The sequence below is a fragment of the Labrus mixtus genome, chromosome 14, assembly GCF_963584025.1.
Source record: "Labrus mixtus chromosome 14, fLabMix1.1, whole genome shotgun sequence".
Lineage (NCBI taxonomy): Eukaryota > Metazoa > Chordata > Actinopteri > Labriformes > Labridae > Labrus > Labrus mixtus.
The window spans coordinates 24,451,346-24,476,305 of NC_083625.1; the positions used below are offsets into that span (position 1 = coordinate 24,451,346).

General features: G+C 44.8%; 1 protein-coding gene across 8 annotated transcripts in view; it reads left to right on the forward strand.

The window, feature by feature from the left end:
- Nucleotides 1–24,960, forward strand: part of auts2a (activator of transcription and developmental regulator AUTS2 a) — a 339,678-nt gene that overhangs the window by 308,977 nt on the left and 5,741 nt on the right. For 3 of the 8 annotated variants that reach the window (XM_061055901.1, XM_061055899.1, XM_061055905.1), the window contains 7 exons: nt 14,982–15,558; nt 17,434–17,729; nt 20,197–20,435; nt 21,463–21,507; nt 22,712–22,807; nt 22,931–23,002; nt 24,111–24,140. In XM_061055901.1, the coding sequence (XP_060911884.1) occupies nt 14,982–15,558; nt 17,434–17,729; nt 20,197–20,435; nt 21,463–21,507; nt 22,712–22,807; nt 22,931–23,002; nt 24,111–24,140 (1,355 nt within the window). Of the gene's footprint in view, nt 1–6,235; nt 6,457–14,981; nt 15,559–17,433; nt 17,730–20,196; nt 20,436–21,462; nt 21,508–22,711; nt 22,808–22,930; nt 23,003–24,110; nt 24,141–24,960 lie in introns of those variants that run through there. The other 5 variants (XM_061055902.1, XM_061055900.1, XM_061055906.1 and 2 more) reach the window with 4 other exon arrangements.

Genomic DNA, 24,960 nt, shown 5'->3' on the forward strand with positions numbered 1-24,960 from the left:
GCTGGTCTGGAATGATCCTCTTTTCTATCTCGCACCTCCGTGTGTGTGTGTGTGTGTGTGTGTGTGTGTGTGTGTGTGTGTGTGTGTGTGTGTGTGTGTGTGTGACAGTCTATTCCCTTCTCAAGGTCTTCCCCCCTGCAGCTCTTTCCATCACACCGCCTCTCCAGATCTCAATTTTTTTTTTAAGAAAACCACTACAGCCTCATCATTTCCTCATTCAATAAGCAGATTTTGGTTCTGGTGAATAACTTGAGGGCTGTGTCCCAGAAACGCAGCCCAGCAGCTGTGCAGACTCATGTGCTAAAAAGGAGATGGGATTAACACAGCGGATAAGAAGTTACTGTTCGCTGTCAAGCGATTCAGCCCAGTGGTGTTGGTGTTGCTTTGAGCAGCATGACGCTGGATTTGCTCTCTGATGAGCGTGCTGAATGACAGCCCAAAGTTTAAAGAATCACACATTTTGGATTATATGGTCACGGAGGGTTTATCGTATAAAATGATGCCAAAGAGACATACTGAAGCATTTAAACATTTGTTAGATTGTTTGAGCACGGCAAGGCATTGACATCATGTCGAAGCTTTTCTTTCTGCACCACAGAAATGACCACAGCTGTCATCTCTGAAATCCTGATGATGAATGTTGTGTTTTTGTTTGTTTTTTTTTGCATTTCATTTCTAATTAAAAAAGTTTTATTTGAAGTCCTAGTTTAATAAAGAGGCAGAGATGAAAAGAAATGTTAATGAACTTTTTTTCACACCTCACCTAATTGAATCGATTGATCGTAAATATGAATGGGAAATCAAAGTAGCCGTAAACACATAGCTGTCAGAGGATGATAGTTTGAAACTTGGCTGTTGCCAAGCAACCCAGATACAAAAGCCAATGACAGAGAAGCTTATTGGCAAACTATATCTGATTGGATGTTTGATTCAGATCTGATCCATTAACAAAAAAAAAAAAAAAAAAAAAAGGAGGGGGGAATAAAGTATCAAATATTATTCAAAGGAACATTTCAACTTGATTTTCTAAGTGACATGCAATGATCAAAATGCTTTAAACTAAAGTTATAATGAAATAATCTTACATACTGTAGCTTTAAGGGACAAGGTAAATCATTGCAGTCGTATCCTCACTCTACAAATACAACATACAGACACCATCTAAAGCCATTTTACAGCTGTGGAGTTGATTTAAAAAAAAGGGGGAAAGCATAGTGACCATTCTGTTTCCCCGTCCACTCCTGCATCATCAGAGAGCGGAGGGTCAGTACAGTGGAAGTGAAAGTGTAAACACAGCCTTTTAGAGATTCAAAGAGCAGAGCGAGACACTGAGCATGGGGACTCTGATCAGGGTTGATGAAAGCAAAGCTTTAATTGCTCCCACAAGAAAGAGGTTATCTTTTTTTTTTCCCTTCTCACCCTCTCTGATTCTCATAAATATGCAGGGCAGAAATAAAGCCCCGATGAGCCGCAGGGCAGATTAGAGAGGACTACAGAGCAGGATCCTGGTTTGTTAGCAGCGCTCCACAGATCCTTTGCATGTGTTTCTGCTCGGCGCACACATCCCCTGGCTTTCATTTGTCACAACCCACCTTTCATTATATTTCCACAGGCTACTGGCTGCTTAGGGTCAGGGACAGGGAGAGCTGTGGAATAGTCATGGGGCTGTTACTGCAACATCGCCCCCTGGTGTTGAATGCAATCTCAAGATAGACAGTTCAGAAAAGGAGAGTGATCCATTCTGGAGGCAGCATGAAGCGGGTTATATGTGTTTGTAAAATATCTGAAACAATGCATAACCCTATTTCTATCAGGTGAATCGATATCTTGTATTTTTGATTTTAGTTATTTAGATAAATTATTTTGGCATTTTGTCACAAACTACTTTAAGCTGCATACTCTCCTCTTGTACTATTTTCCCCCTCACACTTGAACACCTCACTCTGCACACCAGTTGGCTCGGCCTCTTTCTCTTCCTCTCTTCCTGTATGTGTCTGCTCTGTTGACTTCTTCATGCATTTATGAAGTGACACAAATCGTGTTCCTTGTTGTTGTTGTTTTTTTTAACCGTGAATCTTTTTCACAGAAGCAGGGGAGCCACGTTTTGAGTTTGCTCATTGTTAGTGACGGAACGATCAAAACCAAAGCTGTACCCGTTACTAAATTAAACTCTCTGCACTTAAAAAAAAACAACAGAATACAAATGCATTTAACAAAACAATCAATTCAATAATAGAAAGGAGAGAACAGTTTTCATCTGCAGAGTGTGTGTGACGTACAGAAAGAACAGGTACTGGAGAGGAAAAGGGGGTCAGGTATGTTGCTTTTTTTTGGATAAAAGAAATACAGTTTAATGCAAAATTGGGTTTCTACTTATGCCTGGGTGGCTTTCAGTAAACCTGGGTGGCCTGTCTTAGTTAAGTCTATGGGATGGAAACAATGGTAAAGTTGTGGTTATTGATGTGTGCATGCATGCAAAGCTCTCTACCCTGGAAAGTAGTTTTAAAGCATCTGCATGTGATATAGACAAAGTGCAACAATATGTTCCATTTCATCACCATACATTGGTTGATCATCTCTGGCTTTGGCGGCTGTTCTCAACCGCCTGTCCAAACCCATCAACATCCATTGGACTGTCATCATCTGTTACAGATTAAGCTTCTCCAGGAGGGGGCTGTTTGATTTTCGAGGTTCCAGAAATCCCCACTTCATTCCACGTGTCGGGTTTTTACTGTAAACACTGTTGTACAAAAACCAAAATCCCATCAGGGATTGCTTTTTCAGGCCTTTCAATCCAAAAGCAAACGGGCCGTTACGCCAGTGTGGGCTCCACGTCTGGTTTAGCTCTTAGCGTTGCAGAAACCGGGGCTCTGCTGGGCCATTTAGAGCCAAAGCTGGGAATCCGTGTTTGGAAGCTTTTTCCCCTAAACCCTGCGCTCAGTCAGTGCACAGTGTGGTGTTGTGATGTATGAATCCCCTGGCCATGCATGACACTAGTGAGCCTGTCTGAGCCCATGTCTTCTTGGAGCAGGGGGCTGCAGACAGAGGCTGCATTGTTCCCCTGAAGTAACCCAAGCTCAGGGCAGCCGCTGCCCGAAGGGGGATATCAAGTTGTTCGCTCCCCACCGACACAACAATCCTCGCTTAAGCTCCGAGGCTTGATGAGGGAGCAGAGAGGCAGCTGACTGTTTGGACGACGGGGAAGTTCAAATAAACAGCTCAAATCCCAACCAGCCTCCCCTGCACTAACCCTCCCACAGCCGCGGCTCATCACCACGACGCTTGCCAACAGCTCTCAGCTAATTTGTGGTGTTATTTTGGAAAGCATGTTGATGCGGCTGCACTGAGGTTTCCCGGGAAAGAGTTCTGTGAGTAGAGAGAGAGAGAGTGTTGAGAAGAACTAGAGGCCTGGTTGCATCTCCTTGTTTTTCCCGTCTTGTGAGGGATGGTTAAGTTTACCGTCACATCGGCAGACCACACAGCATTTCCAGGCAAGATGGAAGAAGAAAGAATGAAAATGGGGATAAGAGGAGAGGGAGGCAGCCATTAGCAGCTGTATTTCTTCCTTGGGTGTCCTGTTAATCCGACTGCAGTGAAACTTGAGTGAGGGGGTAAAGAGACAGCACTTGACATGCACATACACATCTGCTGCTTCTGAAATGTCAGTAAAGGTTTTAGAAGAGAAAAGATACACACAAATTAATATTTAAACACATTTTCAGTCATTTGATCCTTGCATTCAAGATAATACCTTTCTAATATGAGTTTTTCTTACATGGTTTTAACACTCATCGAATTTGAGCCTTGCAGGCAGCCTATGTGTGTGTGTGTGTGCGTGTGTGTGTGTGTGTGTGTGTGTGTGTGTGTGTGTAAAACCAGTTGGCCCCATTTGAAAGAGAGTGAAAGGGGCCCAGACTGATGAGTCTCTGGGGACAGATTTCTCTTTCCAGCCCTCCATGCCTCTCTCCCCGGTGAAATCATGCTGGTGTCAGTGTGTCAGCTCGAGCTGTCACTCTCCCCATTGCTGCGAGCCAATTCCTCTCACACTGAAGAGAGAGCGAGAGAGAGAGAGGGGCGAAAGAGCAGGAGCGAGGGAGAGAGACAGAGGGCTTTTTCTACACTTGACACAGCGGATAAGCAGCTTCAACAACCCTTGATGCAATTGGAGAGTCTCAAAAGAAGGAAGGAAAGAGCCAAGACTGTCTGTCACCTCAGAGGAGCCAGCTGTACACTTAACAGATGACAGACACCCCCAACCCCCTCCTCATTGCTTGGTTTGGTACAGTCCGCTGGGCTTAGCTGACAGGCTGACAGGGCATCATGGAGGACAGGCCAACACTGAACAGATCCATTCAGGGGACATAAAGCTGCACCTCAGCCTGGGTGGCAAAGGACCTGTTGACTGGTACAGTTACTGTGTGTGTTTGAGTGTGTGTGTTTGAGAGAGAGAGAGTGAGAAAGAAGAAGGTGTTTATGAGCCGGTTTGTGTTTTATGAGCATGTGACTGTAAGTGAGATGTTGGCATGTCTGTGTTTGAAGTTTGTTTTCCCAACAGGCGATTGTCTATTGTTCCTCTGAGCTGCAAAGTGACTGACAAGAAACACATGTCGCAATGCCACTCAGTGTGTCATGAAATGCCTGAGTCGTCAGATACGTGCATTTTCAGTAGTGAGAGATTGAAGGTGTAGTAGTCGGACTTCTTTTTCTGCGTTAGAGCGCTGATACATGAGTTTAATTTTGCACTCTTTAGACTCTGTAATGGTTAAGGTGCCTGTGCATTGTACTTCTGTCTGGTCTGTGGTAACTGCAGGATGTTGAGCTGTGTTTAGGGCCAGGGTTAAATGAGTCAACATTAGATCATAACAGCACATCTTAAAACTTTCCTCATGTACCAGCCTCCAGTCAAAGCATTTAACCTCTCACCTAATTTAGCAAGAAACCCATTTACTTGAAGGCTAACCTTTTGTAGGTTGTGTAGTTGCAATGGGAGAGGTTCATATGGCATTTTTTATTTTCAAATCTCAATTTTCCATTATGGTCTGCAAGTCACCATGTTGACTTGGCTGCCTTTTTTTTTGTCACACATTACGGTTACGTAGGTGATGGAGTTCCAAGGTGCAAATGGTAGAACCATTGGGAATATGTCAGACTGTTTGTTGTTAGCCTCCTTCTTGCTAATATAACAATTTAACAGTGTTACTGGGAACAGGAAAAAAAGCATTGATTCCTAGCTTTCAGTTCTGTGCCAAAAAAATAACCATATATGTTGCTCTTCATGTGGCCTAAAGTCTCTCCAGATTCACACTACAGATTGTTTTTTCAGTGGCTGATCAATCAAAAAGGGGTTAAATTGTGTGACTATGTCAGGTTTCTTACTTGCAACCTGTTTGAAAAAGTAAGACAAACAATCACTTGGGGTGCACAGATCTTGTCGTTCTATGCAATCAGCCCCTAACACACAGCATTTGAACTGTAGTCTGGACATGTTGTCTGAATAGACATACTGACCATACATTGTGTAGACACTATGCGGTTGATGTTGCAAAGTGGTGACAGAAGTTTCACGGCTGGCTGGCTGAGGACCTGAGCTGCAAGCTGACGTGGAAGTTAGTGAGGGCTTTTCAGCAGCCTGAACACTGAGTGTGTGTCTCTGGGGAACAACATGCACACACAAAGAATGGCCTCCTACCATTTCTCACTCCTCACTAGTAGAGATATCAGACCCTGGGAGAAGTCCCATCAGCTGGCTTACGTACATGTGACATGTTTGAGGGTCAAACGGTCTGCCTCACTCCACAGCTGCGACGTCTCTGGGTGTAGTTTTACACCGCTGTGACAGTGTTGCTGTGGACTGGATGGATCCTCATTACACGCTGCTGTTGTTTCAAAGCCTCACTGAGCCCGGGCGTGACAGCCAAACCTGCAGAGGATCTGTCAGCCGCGGGCAGAGAGGGTCCCCTAGAGGGCTGCCCTGGCAGGACAAGTCCGGTCCTCTTGGCCGGCTTTCCACTCAACCCTTCTGTTGGTCACCTGTGCCAGCATGCCCGTCATCGAGTCCCTGACCCAGCTCTTCTCCCTTTACGCTCCCTCCAGCCTGACCCCACACCCTTAGGGATATATAAAGATTTGTTCTCTAAAGGGGAGCTGGAAATGGGACACCCCGCAGCCACTGATCCCACAGATACATCCTCATGTGCTTGGGGGACCGTGTCCAAACATTTAGGCCCTAAGGAGCCAACTAAGGCAGCAGATTTTCCACATGCTGCTGGGGTGAGAAGTGAGCAGTGAGAGCCAGACACTGAGCAAGTTAAGAGCCATTACAGGAGCAGCTGTAATCAGAGCTACTGTGGGTTGAGGAGTGTTTGTTGCCGCTTCCCTCTGTTAGTAAATGGCTTCATTGTGACTGGAGAGACAGGAGACAGAGTATGAATGGAGCTCGGATGGATCCTAGCGAAGGTAGGAGACAGGAAAGAGTGAGTTTCAAATCTTTCTCTGTCACTTTTCTTTTCCTCCTCGTGTGCTCCTCTCTCGTCGTCGCGTTATAAACATGTGTAAGTGCTTCTTCTCTGTGGTCTAACATCTGTCAGAGGAGCACAGAACATTCAGTGGCTTACTAAGCCCAATTACCACAGATTGCTAGCATTTCACAGAGGATCACAGTTACACCCGGTCTATCTTTAAATAGGAGTCAGGGGTTTATGTGTTGGTTAACGGGCGCACCATGACATCACCATCCGCACACATGCTATTTATCTCTATGAAGTTATATCTGCACATGCGTTGCCTTCACAACTTGTAATCTAAAATTCATGAAGCAAATGAGACAGGCAAGACATAGATGTTAAAAGGGGAGGCTCTTGGCCTTTTTCTCTCTTTCACCACTTGTTAAAGCTGTGGTTTGTGTTGCTGTGGGCACACAGTGGTATTCTCACTGGAACACTATCACGCTCTCCCAGCCAGAATAGTTGGCCCTCCTCTAACCCACACCTTTATTTCTGTTTAGCTTCCCTCTCCCATTCTCCAGCAGCCCACCCCTGGGAGTCTAGCACTAATAAAACAGCTCCAGTCCAAGACCCTCCACACGGGGGGGGGGGGGGGGGGGATGGGTGATGTCCAGGTTGTGTAACCCAACACGTCTCTGGGCTCCAGCTTTAGAGAGCTGCTGACATGACGGAGCAGTCTGGGAGAGCCAGCAGGGGAGCGTCCATCATTGTCAGGCCCCCCAACGCCCGGAGCATGTCCAACACGCATGCCTGTGAGCTGTGAACTCACTGCTGTGAGGTGCTCCGACACTCTGGAGACTCTAGGGGGGTATCACAGAGTGTGGTGTTACCATCTAAGAGCAGCTAATGCTGTTAAAGTCTTCAGAGCTAAGGGGGGGGGGGGATAAGGAGCTAATAGACTGTAGATTCTCAGGAGGCTTTGGTGATGAGATCAGGGAGAAAGCTTCTCCAGCTAAGTTTACCCACACAGGGTTTCAGCTTCTCTGCGAGCTGACACCAGCAGACCAAAGTGCAAGCCTGTGCTCTTCTACTCAGCAACATTGGACATATCAACACGAAGTCTGTAGCTTTTTACATGACAGGCAAAATAGAAAGACCCATTCCTGAGCAAAACTTCTCATTTAAAGTCATGTTTAATGTCTGTTGAGGTGCTTTTTGTCTCTGCACAGGAAGATTCATCCTTTGTTTTATACATTGCATCAACAATGGCATCATATTTTTTGTCCCAGTTTGTGATTCACATTGCATCACGGCGATGCATTCTCTGCAAAGCACGAGGAGCATGGCATGCAAACGCACAGGGGGAGCTTCTCATGGACACACACAGCGTTGTTCTGCCCTTCAGCTCGGACTGTACACATTGCCACAGTTTCCCTCCTTTCTCCCTCTGTACATGAAATTTGCCTAACATTGCACATTGCAAGTAATGAAATCAGGCAGTCCAAGAAAGGCCTGTATCTACGCCAGGCCGTCAAGTCCCACAAGCATGTGAGTTGGGCTTAGATGTCATCCGCTAATGTCAACTCCAGAGTATTCACTCAGCTCCCAGAGAAGGAGGAGGAAGACAAACTTTCCAGAGTGTGTGAACATTGTTACTTTCACACAGGCAGTACTCAGCGAAACACTTTTTTATCAGACTCATTTACAGTGTGCAGCTGTGAAGTTGTTATAATGACACAAACACATGGAAGAACAATAAAGTAAAAGACGGTGTGTTGTGTTTTGGCCTGATGAAGCCGAGGCTTTTACGAGCATGTGCAGGCGAGGGAGAGTGAGCTCTGACAGAAACTGTTGGCCCGCTGTTTATTGTTCTCGTCCGTGTGGGAGGGAGATCTGTTAAAGATGTCTGCCATTAATGCGACTGCAGGCTTCATTAAGAACAAATAAACACAGCGCAGCCGCTCACCGACAAGCTCTTCAGGGAACATATGCTGTCTTAACCACTGCTGAGGTCAGGCACTGTCAACACTTGCTGCTCAATTACAACTCTAATTTTGTTGTCAAACTAAATATGGAGATAGAAGAGGAGCCAGTTTGCACAGTATTCCTTTATTTTCTTTTAAGGGATTTAATGGTTTCCAGACTTAGGCCTGAGGGAACATTTTCTTTTAAAACATCTGAATTACTGGAGACTGTGAATATATTTTGAGGGGGGGGGGGGTTATTCAGCAAGCTTCTGAGCACCCAATCCAGCACGGAGGGAGATCCTGATTGTAATTAATGTTTACTGAGACATACCAGTGCGAAGATTGAATTCTCAATGAGGACCACAGAATCCTGGTTCAGCACAGTGTGCGCTTTAATTGATTCAACTTGTGCAAACAGTCGCTCTCTCCCTCTGTTTATTTTTCTGTTTTCTGAGGAGAAGCAGGATGATGATGTGTGCAGAGAGAAGACAAAGCAAAGAGCAGAAAACCCCTCCTAGCAACACCGCCATTGTCACAACACAGTCTGAATATCCTCACAACAAATGAATCTCCACCAGAATCATGATGCAGTTATCAGAAAATGCACCGTCTCAGCTGGAGTTTGGTAAAAACTGTTATCTCTGGAGGAGCGATGTGAGCAGAGAGAGGTTTTTAGGCCTGAGTCTGCTTACTGCTGCACATCAGGGAGCGGGACAGAGGATGCCTAGTGAAGACAGAAAGAACGAGTTGCAAGAAGCGACAACGTATGAGTGGAACTTGCAGCCGTGACTGACAGCTCTGGGTTTGCAGTTGTCACTGCTTCCTCTTAGAAAAGCTTTTTGAAAGTGCTCGTTGTAAGTTCACAAAGCTACATTTTCCATCCCATTCACCTCAAGTGTAGTGCTGCCAGGGCAGAGCTTTAAGACTGCCAATCAAAAGAGAAAATCATTTAGTAAAATCCACAATGCTTAAGTACAAACAGTGATGTCCGTTATATAATATCTGACAGAATATTCACATGCTGATTATTATTCTCTCAAATCTGTTGTTTTTTGAGCTACACCATGGTGGCAGAATTATCAGCACACATCTGATTTTTTTGTTCAGACATTCATGGTCCTTAATGAAGACTTTTCAAGGTCTAAAAATGGACCCTGGTCTACAGAAGATGATTCTGGGAGGTCCTAGATATTTTTCTTCTATTTGAACATCAGGTTGGCATTTCTGGTTTGCAGTAAAATGTCTCAGCGACCATTTGAATATCGGTCATTAAAAACTGTTTGGGATGTTCGTGTTCCTCACAGGATAGATTGTATCTACTGGTTGACCTCTAAACATTTCATCCAGTGTTTCAGCTACTTCTGATTTTGACCAACTACCACTAAAAATAATAACAACCCCATCGGCATCAGCTTTAGTTTGAACTCGAACATAGATGTTAGCTTACCAACATGCCAAAGGAGAAGGAGATTAGTGGTAAACATTACACCTTCTAAAAGTCAGCTCAAAGATTTGTAGACCTTTGCATTTAGAAGTACCACTGCTCATAAATACAGCCATACAAGAAATATGTCTGAAATAGCTCCAGACTCTTACACAGACTTAGGATCAAGCTAAATACAGATTATCACTTCTTTTAGTAAACACTGCTCTGGTTCTATTTCTATGAATCTTTACACATTTGCATTTATTTTGCAGCCAGAGAGATCACAAATAGCACAAAAGACAATTTCAAACTTCTGCTGCATTTTCCCCCAGATGACAGTAGTAACAGCTGAAGTCGTAGCATGATTCAGGTTGAGGTCAGACCTGCGCTCTGCACACACAGGTTACCTGTCATTGCATCATCTTTTGCCCCTCAGACCCTGATGCATGATGCAGAGCGAGCTCCTGACCTGCTCCTCCACCCTTACTGCTAGCACCTGTTTCCTTCACGCTCTCAGCAGTCACACAGCTGTCACAGTCTGCAGTGCAGTGACTGCATTCACAACACGGAGACAAGCATACAGAGATGCTGACGTAGGAGAACTGCCATTGTTCTGGGCATTATCAGTTACTATCTTTGTTACTGTTGTGTCCGCGGTTAACTCAGGTCACAAGCACTGACGTGTTGGCAGACAAAATCCCAGATGGCAACGACCTTAAACACAAACCAAACAACAAACAAAATTGACACATTAAACACGGCCATTTGAACTATTCTTGTAATGCTGTCGCCCTTTAAAGATCACTTTATCTGCATGTAATATTCATTAGTTTCATTAAACCTCACTTTGAAGCATGTATGCATCAGTTGAACCGTCTTTCATTTTTGTGCTGAGTGCACAACACGTTCAGCTGTCGCGTCCCGTGGCTCCTGCTATGTGTTAGGTTGTTGGTTTAGTGTGATTGCGGCTATGCGACCCCTGCCTGCATGAAATCCCATAAATGAGTGTGAAGGTTCAGAAGACATCGGGGCTCTATTTTGAGGAGGACGGGTGACGGCAAGAGGTGAAGGCTTGGGATGTCCCAGAGGTCTCAACAGCCATCAATTTGTCAGGATGTCTTCAGGGTGTAGGCTGTCATATCCACCCACACTCACATGATAGAGAGAGAGAGAGAGAGAGAGAGAGAGAGAGAAAGCAATGCAGCATTTTTGGCCGGAGTTGGGCGCTAATGTGTTTTTCAGAAGGACAGGTTCTGCCAGTCACTCTTGTAATAGCTGATGTTGTTGGCACTTGTTTGCTAATCATTTATATGGGCCAGGCTGTATCCAGGGATGACATTGAAATATAATAGGCTAAATGAATCTCCTTATGTTCTGCAGCCATGGCCTAACACCACAATAAACTTCCTAATGCTCTGCAGCTCACTTTGCCAGGCCTGCTGTCTCTCCCTCTGTGGATCACAGCGCTGTGCAAAGATGGGTTTAAAGGTTTGTCTCACACATGGCTGCACCAATCCAAACACCTTAGTGGTGAAGGTCGATTAAGCCACAAATACACAGGGACTATTAACCCTGCAGGCTGGTTGTTATAGAAGCGGTACAATTAAAAATGCTAACAGTAAATACAGCTGCACGGCGCTAATGAGCTGTTGTCCTTTGCAGGACAGAAATAACAAAGGTGGGATGAAACATAGATCATGAATAAGGCCAAAACCAGTCTGGCACGCCTTGTGGAAATACACAAGGGGTTTTTATCCTGCAATGAAACGCTCTGCAGGGTGCCATTTGTTTCTGCATGTTTGAGATGTTCCTTAAACTGGAGGGCTTGTTGAAGAAGCTGATTGGGGGGTAACAGCAGTCAATGATGCTTAAGTAATTTGAGACAAAAACATGCAATCACCCTCGATCTCAGGAGGTGGAAAAGCTGCAAAACATCGGGCTACCATGATTGATCGCTTGGTAAAATGCAGGGAAATGTTCCTGTCAGCTTTTCTAACCATATATGGAGTTGACCCTTCTTCCCATCTCTGTCTTTTGACTTCTACGTGAGTGTGTGCCTTTTGTTTTGTCCGTCTCTCTCTCTCTCTCCCTCTTCAGACAAAATCGACCAATGTGAACAATTTAATTTAATTTTTTTTTAATCAAAATTGGGTGGTACTTTGTCTCATTCATGTTTTGCAGATTGTGAATTTTCAGTATTGTGAAGGATTTCAGGGTGATTTTGAATTCCAAGAAATAGTGTGGGGGGTGAAAGCTTAAACAAAAGACTAAGCAAGAATGAGATGCTTACATGCTAGCTATCATGTTCAGCAAAATGTGTGGTCATGAGTGAAGGAAACAAAAACACATTTATTATACTAATTACAAGACGTGGATCAACATTATTCTTTTATGTTTTTCGAGGAATTGGCATGTAGGTGAAAGTCAATGCAAGATGTAAAACTTACACATCTGGGGAGTGTAAGTGTTGGACACATTAATCGTACTGTGTTTCATTACTACATTTGATTCCCTTCTGGACGACCAGAGTTAACCTTTCTAGTAATGATCGCGCGCGGCGGTGTAGCTTTAACCATGTAGGGAGATACAAATCAGGAGTGGTGCTGGTGTGCAGCTAAAGCACTGTGAGCAGGAGACGGCTCACCCCGGGATAATGAGTTATCCCCCTAAGCCCCTCTCTGGGTCCCCTGACATCCAGCCTTAATGAACGGCTTTCCTGCACACACACATCCAGCTGACCCCCACAGAGCCCTCGTGTACCCCCTTCACCTCTTTAATCCGCCCTCTAGCTTTTGCCGCCCAAGCTAACCCACAGGCCTCATTCTCCTCCCTAAAGCTCCACCGAGCAACACGTACTAGTTGGTGAAACATTGAGAAACAGCAGAGCTCCATATTCTTGAGTAACCCAATCGGGAATTGCGCTTATTTGTTTCCAGGGATGAAGAAGACTGACAAATGAACCCTCGTGGGAGAGGAGCTAGTGTATGCTCCTCTTCTCTTCTTCCTCCTCCCCGCTCCACCTGGCCCTGGAGTCTTCATTATGACCAGAATAGACACCTTCTTTTTAGCGTGTTAGCACATTCTCAAAACAAGCTGTGGACCTCGGGGACTGAGAGGTGCAGCGGGAGGCTTGAGAATTGGGGTTTTCTGCTCTGCCCGTCTGCTGCGGTGGAGTTGTTTGCCAGCAGCAGTCTCTCTCGCTCTCTCTCTCTCTCTCTCTCTCTCTCTCTCTCTCTCCGCCCGTAATAAGTAAAAAGTGGACAAGACTGACACGGACGAGGGAGATGGATTTAATGGCTACTGGGCTCTCTTGATCATTCCCCATGTTTAGACAGCAGACATTTTACTCTGAGGTCACGCTCAGGGTGGGAAGCTCAACTGTCATTTAATGTCGTGATGCAGTGTTTGCATGTGGTTAAAACGTTAATAATCTGACAGTTAATCATGATTTCACAGCTACAGTAAATCAGTAGGGTGTTTTTTTTTGCACGTAGACCTCTATGAATGAGATACAGTTTTTATGTACGGGTAAGCTAGCTGCATTATGAGGGGACCTCCCTTCTTTGTGCTTGCCCATAGACAAATTAAACATTGAAAAAGTGTACTCATTGTCCACTGACAGGCTGGCAGAAGCCTCAGTCATCTCTCACACAAAAAGTCAGGACTCAATAGCTGTTATTGTAGATATTGATTGTGATTTGGCATCAGGAATTACCTCCACTGACCCTTAACTACGATATCACATGCACCTGGTGTTGCTAATACCCCACTTAGCATTTTAATGCTAATGGACAGAGGGTCTTGTCGAGCCCTGTCGGCTCAGCCTGCTCCCAGTGGAGTCAGTCAGGAGGGAGCAGCGTGTCGGAGGGAGATGGAGGCCCGCTGTGACAGCCTGCTGTCTCAGTCCAAAGGGAACTGGGTCCTATCTACACCTCTTTGGCAGGTAAAGGATTTAGCTGGCTTCCCTAAGGAAGATGAAGAGGAGCCCTTTCTCTTGCCCTTAACCCCCTCTGAGGCCCGGGGAGAGTTAATTACAGTTTATGTATGCGCTGTCATCCCCCATGAGCCTCTCTGCCTCTAGAGCGAGCTCACTGCTGATGTCTGAGCACTTTGTTCTGTAGGAGGAGATCCCTGCAGAGAAATACCCTGGACACAGATTATTAGCTATTGTTCTGTGTGAATATAACGTTGTACAGCAGTTATTATTCTTTCTTAGGATTAATTCACACTTTGGACGTAATGGAGTCCAACCAGGCCTTTTGGGGCAAGAAATGAATCCTCATCTTGTCCAAATGTGCGTCTGTAATGTTACATGTTACGATTAATCTTTTAATGCAGCTTCCTTTAATATGTAGCATGAATCCCTCTCAGTCCAGTTTGCATTGAGTAAAAGACAAACAACAGTTTCCAAAGATGAATATTATCAAAGAATCTTTGTACAGTCCTGTAAAGACACAATGTTACCTTGACTTTGGCCGAAGTGAGAGAATAAAAAGCAAAGGAAAACAAACATTTTTTATATAATTTGTGTGCTTTTTGCTAAATTCAACTTGTTTTTTTGTTCACACAAAATGCTTAGTTTCAGGCAGTACTTGCAAAAAAATGCCTCATTAACAAATCTCACTGCAACTCATCTAATTTGTCCTGCAAATGGATGTTCTGTCATCCAGAAAAGAAATTAACCTTGAAATGAAGGTGAGGATGTTTATTGTTTTATACAGCGTGATTTAGCCTGAAGAAGAAAAACACATTTCAGCTGTGTAGTTTGTCCCGAGGGATGTTGTTAAAGGCTTCAAACCCCAGCAGGGCGTGGCCTCACGGAGGGAACAGAAGGAAAAGATTTGTTTGTGTGTCAGTTTTAGGGGGCGCATGTCAGCTCAAAGAGCACACACTGAGCATGTCAGGAGTCTACAAAGGCCTGTAGCTCTCATATTTACATATGAGATATTCAACTGCAGAGTGCTGTCAGACCCAAATCTGTGAGCAGTGTTGTTGCAGGTCCTGATCCATTTGTTTTCTTTGAATTGTTTTGAACATTAATTTGTGCTCCTGCTGTTTGGTTTTGTTTTGAGTGGACCTCATGCTAGAATATAAGAATTATAATTAAAACTTGTTCACTCTGTTTTTCTCTTTTTGTTTTTTCAGTTCCAGATTTTGGCCTCCATGTGCTCTCCACCAATGGCAGCCAGGAGCCTCACGGCCCGGGCCTCCACAAGGTGTCAGGCCTAGAGCGCAGTCAGGAGAGGAGCCAGGAGAGCTGCAAGGACCCCCAACCCCCTGCATCCAGCAGCCCCAGCAAACCTTTGCCCCCCCAAACCCTCCCCCCGCCCCCGCCCCAGCAGCCTCTTCAGCCTTCTGTCCCCAAGCCCCTGTCCCCTCTTCGGACCAAAACAAACGGCCCCTCCCAGGCCCCGGCCTCCACACACCTGCCCCAACGCTCAGAGGCTCTCCCCAGGCCTCAGACGCCCGCAGCCCTGCCTCTCGCTCAGGGCCAAGAGCCCTCGCCGCCCCCCCCTCCCCGGCCCCAGCACCAGCCTGAACTGTTGTCCCATCCCCGGCCTCCGCCAACGCCAAGCCTCCACCCACACCCACCATCCCCTGCCCTCCCCAACCATCACCCTCACCAGCAGCACCCCAGTCAAGGAGGGCCCCACCGGCCCCCGTCACGCTGCCACCCCCGGCCTCTTTCTGCCTACAACGGCCTCAACCTCAACGGTCACAGGTAAGAGACACAACTCCAACAACCTCACACAGCCACAAATCAGTTTATTACTGAAAACAGTCACGTTGCTCATGTCCTCATGCGCTCTGATGCAGAAAATTGTGTGCAGTGCAGAACCGACAAACCTCCATATTCACACACACTTGAAAATACTAGAATGTCTCTCGAGCTGAAAGTGCGCATGATGCCCGATCAGTATGTAAATTGCTATCAGGGAGAGCTTCAAGTCCCCGAGCCAAACAGCAGCACTGATTATTAACAAGCGAATAAAAAGGGCCACAGAGCGCTCTGAGTGGCTGTGATTTATTAGCCACCCACATTATCATCGAGGCTGTGTAAGGATTCCAACCCCTCATCAGTTACAGCGGCAGTATGTGAGAGAGTTTGGTGCAACCTTGACTCACTCCCATTATGGTGTTTTTTTATTTTATTTTACAAAGGAAAGGTTATTTATGTAAAAGAACATGGGGGGAGCACAAGCTAAAAGCTGAGTTTTTCCTTCCTTTAAGGAACATTTATGTTCAAATATAAAATGATCAAAGGAAATATTCACAATAATAACCCTCTGATTAATGACCCACTTAAATCGATCTAAAAGAATAAAATCACAACTTAAACGGAACAACAGCAGGGAATAGTGTGGTAGTCAAGACCACACTAACCCGAGACCAAGACAGACCCGAGACCAGAGTGCTCTGAAACTGAGACAAGACCAAGACGTTTAGGGATCGAGAGTGGAGACCAAGTCAAGACCAAGACCAACATATATATATAATATATCTAGAAAAATCTAAAATCATCATCTTGTGTGTCACTCACTTAGTCCGTAACCGGGAGATAAAAATCAAACTACAGTTTTTTGTTCTTTTAAAAAGAGGCAGTTTGCTTCCAATCAGAGTAATGACGTGGAAAAAATATACTTTCAGTGGTGGTCTTGACCAGTCTTGATTTAAAATCCAGAGTCCGCCCAGTCTTTGACAGAGACAAGATCACACAAATGATTTTGATTCTGAGACGAGACAGAGACCTTCAAAAAGTGGTCTCCATTTCGAGCACTACAACACAACTAAGACTTCTGTCTTCCCTGTCCTCGTGTGGTTGAGGACAAAGATGCTGATCAAAGAAGCACGGCTGGGTTTGGTCTGCTGTGTCCTATATGTGTTGAGAAGCTCTCTCCATTAATGCAGGACTCTAGGATAGCTCCTTCAAAACCCATTCAGTCCCCAACAACAGCCTTCCCTCTCAGGCTCTCAGACTTGGCTTGGCCTCCCTCTGCCTGTGCCAGTTCCAGCAGTCTGCCAGTGCACCAGCAGAGCCTGGCACCCTCTGTGAATAATCACGGCCGGGGCCCACAGCAAAGAGCGAGCGCTGCAAATGAGCTTTTAGGCTTAGCGCACAGAGCTGTGGAGACGCAGGCTCTGCGACTGCCCCCCGGGGGAAAACCCACACGCACTACAAAACACTGTTTGCTTACACATGCACACACACCCTCTCTGCCTCTCATCCCATTTCCGATGCACATGTTCACTACCTGGCTCTGGAGGAAGTGCCTTAACAGAAGCTGTTCAAAGACAGATGCTCGTTCTGTTCTGCTTGCCAGCGGTGGTTTATTTGCATGCGAGGGTGTTGTGAATGTGGTGTTTTTCACGGATCATGTTTGCCCTGAATTCTGTGAAGCACTAGGGAGAGGAAGGGAGGCGTTTGTAAATGGAGGACAGTCGAGGTGTGAAAACAGTGTGCTGGGAATTGAACGTCGGAGCAGATGGAGACGAGGAGATGTGGAGGAACAAGTGTTAATTTTCTCTGATCACGCCTGGCTTAACCTGGCTCCTTTCTCAATCTCTCGCTTTTTTTTTTTTCTCTCTTTCTTCACAGCAGCAGCAGGAGCAGCACCCCAGGCGCCAAGCCCCACGGGCCCCCTACTCCCTCCTTGCACCTCCCCCACCATCCTCCTCCTCCTGTGGCGGCCGCAGCAGCAGCCTCCACTTTCCCCCTGCCCCTGGCGGCGAACCAGAGTGGCCCCCACAGCTTCCCCCCTGCCTTGCAGTCCTCGCCACACCCTCATCACCCCAATATGTTCGCTCCTCCAGCGGCCTTGCCTCCACCACCGCCACTAACGTCTAGCACCCTGCCAGTACCCGGACATCCTGCTGCTGGGAGTGCCTACTCTGGTAAACATCAATGAATCAGTCAATTAAGCAAACATGTTTCAAAAGCACATTTAAACACTGCAGCAGCTGGAAACAGGTCTTTATGACGCACAAAGAAACACTACATGATAACATTTACAAGGAATAATGAAAAAAACAGGAAGAGACACAGGAACAAACATCAAACCCACTTGCCCCCTACTGGTTAGGCAGGGGATTGCACATTTAGATGACAAATAAACACAAAGCAACAGACTCATTTGCAGTCACACTCAAACCTGAATAAAGTTCCGGCCACATGTTTTCAAATCTTAGCGACATAAATAGCGGGACACTGGGTAGTTTATTTGATGGAGAACATGCTCCACGCAAAGAGGCTGAATTTGACTGAGTGGCCCCCGAATTGAAGTCTGAGTAATCCTCACTTTCTCGTCCCCATAGACATAAATGTTGTCTTTCTCTTTCTTATGTTTTCTCTAAAAATGGAAAATGCAAAAAAAAACAGTGTACAACAGCACAGTAGACTCCACACCTACTCCCCATTAAGCGGTGTGTGAGGGTCCGTTATGTGTTGGAGCCTTCATACAGGTGCACAGACGCAGTGGATGTACATAAGGAGAGGGTGTAAGGAGGGGGCTCTAACGAGGTCCTTTTTTATCTAATGTTGCATCACATGTCGAGACATATGAGAAGTGCAAGAGGAATCATTGGAGAGCAGAATTTGATATGAAAGCATTCGATTTGCAGAGACAGATGGGCGGGACAGAGCGTTACCGTGGTAATTATTTAAAGAAACAAACAACAAGATATTCCACATGTACTGCATGCCCAGGGTTTTGTATGTTTATAGGCGTGTGGACAGCTCGAGTTCACACTCGGTCCATCATGCTCTGATTGATCGGCTGTCTACACACCAGTAATATCCACCAGCATGTCAGGCCACATAGCAGAAGCCATTACAGACCCTGTGCACATTTCCTCGCAGTGCTGTCGAGCTAAATGTCAGGGTCAGGGTGGGAAGAGGAGGAGGAGGGGCTCACATTAAGCGGCGTTCCCAGAACTTCCATTTTCACCTGGAATGGCGTTCATGTGCAAGAAATCAATGTGGTCAATATGGAACGGAGCGAGCTGGATTTTGTTCAAAAGATACTAATGAAATTTTTATGAAGAGCAAATTCCACCCCCCCACCCCTGGCCCAATAAAGCCTGAAATGAATGCTGAAAATATTGTAGTGAGTCACGGTGGAATAGGAAGGATAAGGTTACTCTGGAGGAGATGTAATCTCTCAGGGCAGGTTCTGTTGGATTTAGAAGAAAAGCCAGTGATTACTTGAAATCCATTCTTTCTCCACAGGGCTGCACAGAGGTTATTAGAACAACAGATGTTGTTGTCTCAGAGGGGCTCTAGTGTATCAAATCACAGCGTTTGACAGCTTCAGCAGTCAGGCAGCTCTAATCAGCCTGAGCCTTTCCTTAATTCAAAATGACATGCTGAAAATTGGAGCCATTTTCTGACCGTTTCTTTTTCTTTCTTTTTACTGTGATGGCATGCTTTGTTCTCACAATGGAGGAAGGCGTTCTTTGTTGGTTTCTGAGGTTTTTCAATTTTACTGAGGAAATAAGGAAAAAGGGTAGACTTTAGTATTTTCTCTCAAAACTTGAACCTCTCATTGCACAGCCTGAAATAAGTCCCTGGAAGGAAACTATAGGCTGAAAGATAAAATAAGATAATACTTTATTGATCCCCAGAGGGGAAATTCAGACGTTGCAGCAGCAAGACAGAAAAGTGGGTAATACAGAAATCAAAGCAGGATAGGTAAGAAAAAGATAAATAAAATAACAATAGGAGGTATATACAGAAGAATATATATATATATATGAAAGTAAATAAAAGGGAATTACCCTGTTGTTTTAAATGTTGATTAAATAGTGTCACTTACCTTAAACCTGCTTTTCTTTCATTGGCCGGCAGGGGGCGACGTTTCAAAAAGTTGTCCAGTTGTGTTCAAACAGATGTGAAAATAAGAGTACTTCTCAATTAATTTATTGCAAAAGTAAATGTTTTCCTAACTATTATATGATCTCAAGTCCGAGGTTCAAGTCTTCTCTAATACAGCATGATGTTAAGTTTTGCAATAATAGTTCCCTTTAGAATAAAATGAAGGGTAAAGCGGGGAATGTTTCAGGTGTTGCTACCTGTCATTCAGTGATAAAGATGTTCTGTGCATATTGACCCCTTCACATGTTCATGTTCATGTTTCAAACACAAGATGTCAAAGGCAAATATGGATCTCGGAGCTTTAAAAAAGGTTTTCCTAAACAGCTTGTTGTTGTCACATTGACTTGATAAAACCTGACAAAATGATTTCTGTAGTCTTGTCAAGTTGAATCAGTTTTGTAAGAATGCTTACAAACTCTAAAAAGGTCACCTTCCCTTCATTCACAGACTCAGCTCTAATCTTTTCTCCTTTCTCTTTTATTTCTCCAGAGCAAGACATTCTGCGTCAGGAGCTCAACACTCGTTTCCTGGCCTCTCAGAGCGCCGACCGCGGCGCCTCGCTCGGCCCTCCGCCCTACCTGCGCACTGAGTTCCACCAGCATCAGCATCAGCACCAGCATCAGCACCAACACACCCACCAGCACACCCACCAGCACACCTTCACGCCCTTCCCCCACGCCATCATGCCCACCCCGGCACCGCCCATGGTGCGTACCCCTGCCAGAAATGTGAGGATAAGTAGAACACTCCTGAACTGGGGATTTCTTCTTCTTTAATGATCTTCTTATGACTGGTATTTTTGTATTAGAGTGGGCGGGCCTGGCACTGGCAGTGTTTTCACCTTGTACTTTTGAGACTGTAGATTTTATACTGTTCAACATGTGCGTGAGCAGCACACTATAGACTTGTGGGTTTTTTTCTGTGGCAGTATTTCAGTAAGATGACCATGTCCGTCCATGCCACAATGATGTCTTTATTCTCCCAGAAAGCCTTTCAAGTGTTTTCTCTGGCAAACTCTTGGACTCAAGACCTGAGTCGCTGCTATTTTCTAAATTGGCAATAACTCGCCCGAAGCATGTTAACTTCAGAGCCAGCTTTCAGAGCATAATAAGCTTAATTCATTCTGAATTTAATGACATCATTTGGGTCCCTTTTGGGGGTTTTCATTACTGGCAAATGCTTTGCGTTAAGAGCTCCTCTATTTGTCAGGGGAGACCACAGGCAATGGGGTGGCTGGACCTAAAACTCACACACACGCCCCGACACACACACATGTACTCCTAACTGCCTGGCCCATAGAGGGTTCACTTGGCTCTGATGATGCCTCAAAGGCAGCATGGCGAGGCCTCTGACAGCTAATGAGGCCATAAAAAGCCGCTTTATGGCTGCAGTGTTTAGTCTTGACTGGGGAAATGTTCGCCTTGAGCCCCGCGCCGCGCCACTAAAAGGGAAACCAAATGAGACGCAGAATCCACGCTAGTTTACAAGGTCTTCAGATGATCACACAAAGGGGAGGATGAAAACAGGCTGGTGTGGGAAGTGGTTCAACTTTGAAATCCCGGGCTGACATTTTAAATCTTGAATCATAATCCCAAATGTAACCCTGTTTTTAGCCCTAACACACAGCTTGTGATGCGTCTTGTGTCGCCCTGAAATTACCCTGAAAGAGCCCGTCCCTGTTTCAGTACATGAATATGAAAAGATGATCATGTTGTCTCTATCTTTGTACTTAGCTGTGTTTTATTTCTCCCACAGTTTGACAAATTCCCAACAAAGGTTGACCCCTTCTACAGACACAGTGTGAGTTTCCATACTGTGTAATATGTGCCTGCAGAGCACTGTGTTGCCTGCCCATTACGCCCTTTCAGCCCATGCTAGTTAATGTTATAGCTCTGAGTGTGTGTGTGTGTGTGTGTGTGTGTGTGTGTGTGTGTGTGTGTGTGTGTGTGTGTGTGTGTGTGTGTGTGTGTGTGTGTGTGTGAGAGAGATTCCATGCAATCGTTCATCTGCATCTTAATGGACACTGTGAGCATCCTAGCTGTGCCATTTCACCCTTCAGCCACTGCAAATGTTGTGAATAATGAATCTGTGTTGCAAACTCAAACCTTGGAGCACAAGATTTATCGTGCATGCATGTTATGGTGAATTTGTCGTGCATTGAAATCAACGCAGAGCGAGACATTTGCCGCATTAAACTCAGTGCTCTTCATTTGTATTTGTCCGCTTGCAGCAGTGTCTTCCTCATGATCATTACTTACGTATTTTAAACATCTCACACGTGCTTCCACAAAGTGTTCCTCAGAGCTTCAAGGAAGATTCTAATATCATAGAAATCATGTAGATGTTGCAGCATGTTGTTTGTTTATTCAGTGCTCTCTATCAGACCGCGGTATTTTCTTGTTGTTATTATTAAAGCAGTAAATACCCGGCAGCGATTTCCTCTCAGTGAAATAAACTGATTTCTTAAAAACATGATGCACAAGGAAACACAAGTTGCATTTAAAACCACACAGCATATCCTCCAGCTTTTCTAATAACGCACGCTGGCAGCCCGACCTTGAATAATTCCGTTGCACCATCCGTGATTAAAGCGAAGAGAAACAAGAAACATGCTCCCGCATCCGCTCAGGCAAATATGATTGACAAGAACAATTATACAGAGTAGTATTTCTCAGCAGGAACACTTCATGGAGGCCTTGAGCTCTTGTTTGGTTTACATGTGTTTTTGCTTGTATTACAACATCTTAGTTTTCATATCAAAGGAGTGTTTTCCCTTACTTAAATCCACCGGGAATGAGCAGTTAAATATTTTTTTTAAAGCTCGCAGTTTGTGAAACATGAAGGCAATTCCTCTTCTAAGCATCCTCGAAAAAAGAAAGAAAGTGGATGTTGACATGTTTGTTCCATCTCTCTCCACCGCCTCATGAAGCTGTTGTCCTGCATTTCACTGATGAACTGAACCGGCCTCATGCCTAATCTTTCTTTCTTTTTTTTTCCTCCTCAGCTCTTCCACTCATACCCACCGGCCATGTCTGGCCTTCCCCCCGTCATCCCTCCAACCGGGCCCTTTGGCTCGCTGCAGGGCGCCTTTCAGCCCAAGGTAAGACCTGCGGGGACTCAACACACACCCACGTTCTTAAAAAAACACCCAAATACTCAAACTGACAGTACAGAGTTATTTACAGAAAATGTTGTTTTTCCATTTGTGTCTGCTGCTCTGTAGACCTCAAATCCACTCGATGTGTCCACGAGACCTGGAGCCGTCCCACACACGTTCTTACAGAAGGACCCGAGGGTGAGCATGAACTCGCACACACACTTCAAAACAACAGTCAAAGTGTGAAAGTAACCTTTAGACCTTTCGTATGTGTTGAATCAGCCTGCAAGTCATCAACTGGAGCACTGGTTTAGCTCAGTCAGTAAAACAAGCGCCTCAGCCTCATATAGGCTACAGAGTACATTAAGGCTACAGTACATCAGCACTACACGTAGAGCTGATGATGTACCTTCAGAACATTTTATTGTTCTTTATATTCTATCGTATATTTTTAACTTGTTCCGTTTAGGTTCCCTGTCAGCAGGAGTATTGCTGTTTTTAGATTCTTTTACTATAACTGTTTGACAAAAAAAACACCAGGTCAAATTCCCGGTGTTTACATTACTAACATGCGGCTCACAATGAATCTTTGATGCTGAAAGATTAATACTGTTATTCTGTTGTGTGCTAATGGTCACTTAGTCTGATACCAAGCCTGTGGCAGCAATAACAGCCATTAAACAAAATTGGAATAAAGAAGAAAACAAACTTTATACTGATGGTTTTGTTTAAGTAGGTCATAGAGAGGCATCAGCACTTATTTCAGTCTGTTTCATTACCAGCTAAAAAGTCCTAAAAGAGCTTTAAATGCAGAAATTAATTACAAAGAAATAACATCTGCACATCCAGTAATTAGTTATTTATATTGAATACCTTCACGAGTCAAGTGTAATGGTTTGTCTGAGGTGAAGGTCATGTGGTCGTGACCTCACATGATTACTTATATTGCTCAGTAAATTAAAACTTGGTTTATTGTTTCTAGAAGTTTCAGTCTTAGTGTCTCTGAAAGCAGTAGTAGAGTTAATGTTTGGCATCAACACAGCTTGAGTTATTCATGTTTTAAACAGAACATTAATGTGCATGTGTTAACGCCTTCTGTGTATTGGTTTGTCTTCAGAGGGTCACCCAGAGGGAGCATAGTTAAACTCAATCATGTGTTAATTACTCCTGAAATGCCTCATTTTAAAGGGAAATTTTAACATTTTAATTGAGTTCATAATGAATGCCACACACTGAGACCAATTAGAGGAGATTTGATTGACAGCTAAATAACTCTACCCTTTTTTTCCCCTCCCCCTCCCCTTAGCTAACGGATCCATTTCGGCCAATCCTCAGGGTGAGTGCTCGCTCCCTGCAGAGGCTGCTGCACACACACACACACACACACACACACACACACACACACACACACACACACACACACACACACACACACACACACACACACACAGACAATTATAGCCATATTGCCATAAAGGGGGTTTTGCTAATGGAGTGGATAGCGTCTGTAATTAAATGAGGGTTGCTCTTGGAGGCAGGGAATAAAAGTTTATGCCACAACAAAGCTCGTTTGGAAGAGCAGCTCGGCCACAGCATGTGGAAAGACTTCTCTTTGAAATTCACATTCACTTCTTTACAGCCTTTCTAGTTTTAAAAATAATCAGATAAATTACAGCTATAATTACTCTACCTCTGCCACACAGCATATCACCATTATACACCATATCTTAAAGTAATATGCTGTAAAAAAAACCCCGACATGTACCAGATTCTTAAAGTTTGAGGGACAAGATGACCAACATGTTCAAATAGTTGCTCGACCTGACCATGAAACAGGCTGAACTCGCTTCAACATGAGCCTGAGGGCAAATATTCCAGAATAAATTACATTAACCTAAAGTGGGTTTTTTGCCACTGTCAGGCTCCGATTAATGTTTTAACATCTTTGAACACAGCGGAGAGGATGGAGAGATCACTTTTAAGAAATGTTTTCTGTATTACCAGATGCAGCTGTAGCATCGCTCCCCTCAAAGCCACCAGATTAACATTGATAAATTCATGAATTTAACCGTACACATACGGGAGTTATTTGTCTGCCACTTCCTTGATTTGAGTTGATTTGTTGCTGTTAATGTCTGACTGTGTTCTTCTGAATA